Here is a 6,207-nt window from a genome sequence, read left to right as displayed (position 1 = left end):
CAACACGTGTGCGCCCCTAGTAGCTTCGCAGCGCGCTGCACGGAACTTCTATGTTGGCCTCTTATGCGTGACGTAGCTCAAGGGGAGAGGGTCAGCCAGAAGGCCTTAAGATCTCTAGAGGGTGTTGGCGCAGCGCGCCGGAAGTGGCGAGGGCTTTAGAGAGAGAGAGGAGACAAGGGGGAAAAGGAGCATAGAGAAGTGCGGTGCGCGGACCTAGTGCGAAAGGAAAGCAGTAAACAAAGTAATAAGAAAAGGGAGCTCGCGCACGACGTTCGGCACAGTGAGTCGGATCATGTGTCCGTGTGCCTGGTGTCCAACACTCGCGAAGGTCCGCTTACGGGAGGCCCGCGGGACGCCCCGCGGAGTTGTTTATGGCTGCGGGGGTGGTGCGCAGCTCCATCGCCGCGCCGCTACAGAAGCGACGAACGATGCTCACAATGCACAAGTGGCAGCCCAGTGCACGCGACGAAGAGGTGACGAACCGCGCACTTGCAAGGCGGAGTCCGCATGTCCCGGGAAGGCGAGATAATTAAGCGCGGGTGCCTCGCTGAATGCTGGCTTGAGTCGCTCAAGCGCGATCGTATCCCGTGTGCCATTTATGTCGACGACGAAGTGAGAAGGAAAACGTTCTAAAACGGGGAATGGCCCGAGGTAGTGGGGCTGAAGCGAGCCGCGCACGGCGCCGTAACGCACAAAAACATGTGTGGCTGTCTGCAAGTCTGAAGTGATGTACACTGCACGGGGTTTGTTAAAACGTGTAGGCTGCGGACGGAGGTTTCGGAACACATCGCGAAGCTGGTCGACGTACTCGCTTGCTGTTACAGAGGAGGTGAGGGTCTTTTCTTTGAAGAAGTCTGCTGGCAGGCGAAGCGAGGTGCCGTAAACAAGCTCCGCAGTAGCGCAGGAGAGGTCCTCTTTGAAGGCAGATCGAATTCCGAGAAGCGTGAGCGGAAGTCTGTCAACCCACTTGTTTGGGCAGCCGTGCGCTGTGAGTGCTGCCTTGAGATGGCGATGAAATCTCTCGACGAGGCCATTTGTTTGAGGGTGGTAGGAGGCAGTTCGCAAGCGTGCTGTTCCGAGAAGTGAAGTAGCTCCGTGAAAAGGGACGACTCGAATTGCCGGCCTCGATCAGTGACAACTTTCGTTGAACAGCCAAATCGGCATACCCAAATGGACACAAAAGCTGCGGCGACAGTAGCTGCAGATATGTCGGGGATAGGTGTCGCTTCGGGCCAGCGGGTAAAGCGGTCGACACATGTCAAAAGATAACGATAGCCTTGGCATGGGGGTAGCGGGCCGACAATGTCGACGTGCACAACGGAGAAACGTTCGTCGGGTTGCAAGAAAGGCTTTGTAGGGGGGACAGGGTACCGCTGAACTTTCGCGCGCTGACAAGGTGCGCACGAGCGGACACAGTCCCTGATATTTGCGTTCATGCCTGGCCAGACGAAGCGTGACGAGACAAGCTTTTGAGATGCGCGAATGCCTGGGTGTGCAAGAGTGTGATACGAGTCAAATATTTGCTTTCGGAAAGAGGTGGTTAGGTAAGGCCGAGGTGTGCCCTTGGAGGTGTCGCAAACAATTGGCACATCTTTAAAGGTAACTGATTCAAGCTGAAGAGATGCTGACGCGTCACGTAGGTGACGGAGCTCAAAATCACTAGCTTGTTCTGTAGCCAATTCTTGGAGGTTGAAAGGAAATGATGTTGAGATAGAGCTCTTGGAGCGACTGCGTGTGATAGCATCCACGCGACTGAGAGCGTCAGCTGGTGAGTTGTCAACGCCGCTGACGTGGCGTATGTCAGTTGAAAACTCTGAGATGAAGGCGACCTGGCGCACCTCACGTGGAGTGTATAATGATTCAGAGCGGCCGATTGAGTAGGTGAGAGGCTTGTGGTCAGTGAAGATTGTGAACGAGCGGCCTTCAAGTAGGTGCCGGAAATGCCTCACGGCGAGAAATATGGCGAGCAACTCACGGCCGAAAACACTGTAATGTGTTTGTGCGGGGGTCATGCGTTTTGAGAAAAAGGCAAGGGGCTGCCACCCACCGTTTACTTTTTGTTGCAGTACCGCTCCGACCGCAGAGCTGGAGGCATCCGTCATGAGCGACAACGGATAGCTGGGGTTGGGATGAGCTAGCAGTGTGGCATCGGCCAAAGCGTGCTTGATAGAATTGAAAGCTTCATCTGTTGTGCTGTCCCAGGGCAGTGCAGTTGACGATTGTTTGCCGCAGAGCAAACGCTCAAGGGGTTCCAGCAGCATAGCACAGTTTCTAATGAATCGGCGGTAAAAGTTTACCAGGCCTAGAAACTGGCGCAGCTTAGTGATTGAAGCTGGCTTGGGGAACTCCATGATGGCTTGCACTTCGTGAGGAAGAGGGCGGATGCCGTTGTTATCCAAGCGGTGGCCGAGAAAATCAAGTGATGGTACTCCGAACTCGCTCTTGGCAGTGCTGACGACGATACCATTTGCTGATAGGCGCTCAAAAAGCTGATGGAGATGTTGGAGGTGCTTTTCGTGGGATGAGCTTGCCACAAGCAAGTCGTCAACGTAGGCGAAAACGAACGGCAGACCACGTGTGACTGTGTCGATGAACCGCTGTGATGTCTGTGCAGCATTTCGGAGACCGAATGGCATTCTCAAAAATTCAAAGAGGCCAAATGGAGTGGTAATTGCTGTTTTTGGAATGTCTTCTTGTGCGACAGGTATTTGGTGAAAGGCTCGCACCAGGTCAATTTTGGGAAATACTGTAGTGCCATCCAATGCCGACGTGAAATCTTGGATGTTAGGCAGTGGGTACCGGTCCGGAATGGTTTTTGCATTCAGGGATCGGTAGTCCCCACATGGCCTCCAGTCACCTGATTTCTTGGGGACCAGATGGAGCGGAGACGCCCAGCTGCTGGACGATGGTCGTATAATTCCAAGTTCCAACATGTGTTCGAACTCTGCTCGGGCAATTTTGAGTTTGTCTGGGGCGAGTCGTCGTGGGCGAGCAAATACAGGTGGACCAGTTGTTCGGATTTGATGACGTACATCATGTTGTACGGGCTTTGCCCAGTCGGGTGGTCGCGTGAGGTTGGGGAACGTTTGAAGGAGGCAAGCAAAAGGATCACCAGCAATTGTTGTGGTTGGGGCGACTATAGGCGATTCACAGGAAACGACGCCATGAACAGAGAGCAACGTAGCAGTGTCCAGCAGGCGTTGGCGTTTCACATCGACCAGCACTACATGGTGGTCCAGGAAATCAGCGCCAATAAGAGCACGGCGAACGTCAGCGACGAGGAAAACCCAACGGAACACGCGGCACAGGCCAAGGTTCAGGGTGAGGGACCGCGACTTGTAAACAGGTATCCTGCTACCGTTGACAGCTTGAAGATAGGAGGTCGGCGGTGTAGTTCGGTCGGAACGTTGCGCGGGAATAATGCTTACCTCCGCCCCGGTGTCCACCAGGTATTGCTGGCCTGTGGTTCTGTCCATGACATGAAATAGGCGACTTTTGCTTTGGCCCTGACCGGCTGTCGCCATTAAAGGTCGGCCGGCTGGTTTCCCTGCCATGCACAAGGACGGAGGCAGTGGCGCGCTTCCTGCCCGAAGCGGCGGTGATAAAAGCATACCCGTGGTGGCGTTTGAGACCGGGAGCGTTCTTCTCTTGGACGCCGTGATCTACTCGAGCTGCGGTACCTTCCGTGACGGGGTGAAGTGCGATGACGCTCCGCAGCACAAACTAATTGTTCAAGGCGATTGCAGAGCGCGTCGATGGGAGAAGCGGCGGAGGATGATCTTTGCGGCACTGAACTCGCAGTGGTGCTTGATGGTGTTACGTTGCACACCGCTGGCGTCACCACCTCCATGACTTTGTCCGCCAGGCTGGCCAGGCTGTTGAGGTCCATTACCGTGACTGTAGCGAGTATCATCTGAACGTTTACTGGAAGGCGCTGCATGAACAATTCCCGAAGGAGGCGGTCGTCGTTTACTGTTGTGTTGCCGCTCATGAGCTGTCGCATGCGACGAAGGAGCTGGCTTGGCCGACGGTCTCCCAAGTCCTCTACGGAGAGCAACTGCTGCATGCGGGCTCGCTGCGATGTTGTTGTGCGCTCGAGAAGTGCAGCCTTAAGATCGCTGTATGGAGTGGCGGAAGCCGGTCCAGAAAGTAGCAGGTCGGCAACTTCTTCTGCAGCAGTAGGTGACAGTGCCGAAACAACTAGGTGGTACTTGCGTTGTTCCGTGCGAACGCCAGAGAGGATAAATTGCGATTCCGCTTGAAGAAACCAAACTGCAGGGTTGCGGTACCAGTATGGTGGGAGTCGGATGGAAACCGCAGAGACGTCTTGTTGCTCGGTCGTGCCCGTAAGTTCAGTGTCTGGTTGCATCTCGTTGCTGTGCATGGCTCCACAATAACTTCGGCAGTGCCGCGAAGAAAACTACGGGTCACCACTTTGTAGAGCCGTGGTAAACGAGACGGACACACGTCTTTTCGGTAACAAGGTCTAGTTTATTCTGTCCAAAAAGAGAATTGAGCGGGCGCGCGCAGCGCGCCGTAAGTGGCGAGGGCTTTAGAGAGAGAGAGGAGAAAAGGGGGAAAAGGAGCATAGAGAAGTGCGGTGCGCGGACCTAGTGCGAAAGGAAAGCAGTAAACAAAGTAACAAGAAAAGGGAGCTCACGCACGACGTTCGGCACAGTGAGTCGGATCAAGTGTCCTTGTGCCTGGTGTCCAACACTCGCGAAGGTCCGCTTACGGGAGGCCCGCGGGACGCCCCGCGGAGTTGTTTATGGCTGCGGGGGTGGTGCGCAGCTCCATCGCCGCGCCGCTACACTTGCAACAACCGACCGCTGCATGGCTGCGTTTTGCACACCAGCCTCGTATGCCCCATGTTACCTGACGAGTGACAACCATACTCCTATGTTACAGAGGCACCGTTTCCATCCGTATTGGAGGAGCTCGCAGCTATGCGGAACGGCTTTTCAGCTATGATATTTAAACTTGATTGCTTGTCGCCGAATAGGTTGCTTACGTGCACAGACTTCACACAGTCAGTTCGAGAGCTACGAAAAGTGACGGCTCCCTAGATATAGTCTAAGACGTTCGCTGCCTTATAGACTCGTGCACCTGTCCTGTCCCGGTTCTGTGGACCTGTCGGTCTGCACCTGCCCAACAGGACGCATATGCCGCCTGCCATCTATCGCAAGTCAAAACCCGATGCATCCACTTCGTCTGTCCCGACAGGACAGCTTGCTCCTGCGTATGCCTCACTTTAATTTACCTCAGCTTGTCATGAAGACTACAACAGAAAACGCACGTTCACCCAGCATACTAGACCTCGTGCTCACAACCCATCCTGATCACATTCCACCACTCACGCACTTACTTACCTGCCATCAGGGATCACGCAGTACTTCACGGTACGTATTCTTGTGACCTAACAAGCATTACAAACCAAACAAAGACGTTAACACTTTATGATAAAGGTTACTGTGGTGTCATTAACAAGCAATTAAACGACTTTTCTGTAGATCTTTAATTACTTTTCTCAGCGTTCACTTGAGTCGAACTGGTCTCTGAACAAAAATAAGAAAACACAATTGATTCTCGGACACTAGTTAAGTATTTGAGAGAGGAAAATCCTGGCGATTGTACAGGTTTCAGTATGGATATCGAAGACCTGTATTACTCCGTGCCGCATGACGAGTTGCTAAATTCCCTAAATGAGTGCATTAAAGAACAAGTGCGAGTGTCGGCTTTTATTGACAGATGCCGTGTTTCCACTGGAGCTTTTCTAGAAATTCTTTCAATGTACTTAAAGTCAACGCTGATTGGGTGGAGGCGTGGCGTGTTTCTGCAGAAATCAGGCATTTGTATTGGCTCTAAAGTTGCCTCTATTCTTAGCGATATTTACCTGAGTAAGGTTGACAGCTGCTTAGAGAAAGCCTTAGGTGATTGCGTTATCAAGATATTTCGTTACGTTGATGATTACCTGATTTTCTGCAATAGGGAAGAATTCGATTCTGCTGCTACCTCAGTAAGTCAGCAATTTAAAATTTATGGAGGAGGATTAAAGTTTACCAAGGAATTTCCTCAGTGACGCGTGATTTAGTTTCTCGACATTTCCTTGGTCTTCGAACAAAATCACGATCGTTGTCAGTACTCCCCAAGATCTTCGAAACCGTTGTTAAATTTTCCATCCAAGCATTCCAAAGTAGTAAAAAACTG

General features: G+C 52.7%; 1 protein-coding gene across 1 annotated transcript; it reads right to left on the bottom strand.

The window, feature by feature from the left end:
* Positions 1–3,523: 3,523 nt before the first annotated feature.
* Positions 3,524–4,469, bottom strand: LOC126543065 (uncharacterized). Its single transcript, XM_050190220.3, has one exon. It carries the CDS (start codon positions 4,382–4,384, stop codon positions 3,524–3,526), a length of 861 nt encoding a protein of 286 aa, XP_050046177.1. The 5' UTR covers positions 4,385–4,469.
* Positions 4,470–6,207: the final 1,738 nt, after the last annotated feature.

The sequence above is a fragment of the Dermacentor andersoni genome, chromosome 2 (assembly GCF_023375885.2).
Source record: "Dermacentor andersoni chromosome 2, qqDerAnde1_hic_scaffold, whole genome shotgun sequence".
In the NCBI taxonomy this organism is placed as follows: Eukaryota; Metazoa; Arthropoda; class Arachnida; order Ixodida; family Ixodidae; genus Dermacentor; species Dermacentor andersoni.
This window is presented reverse-complemented; position numbering and strand designations above follow the sequence as displayed.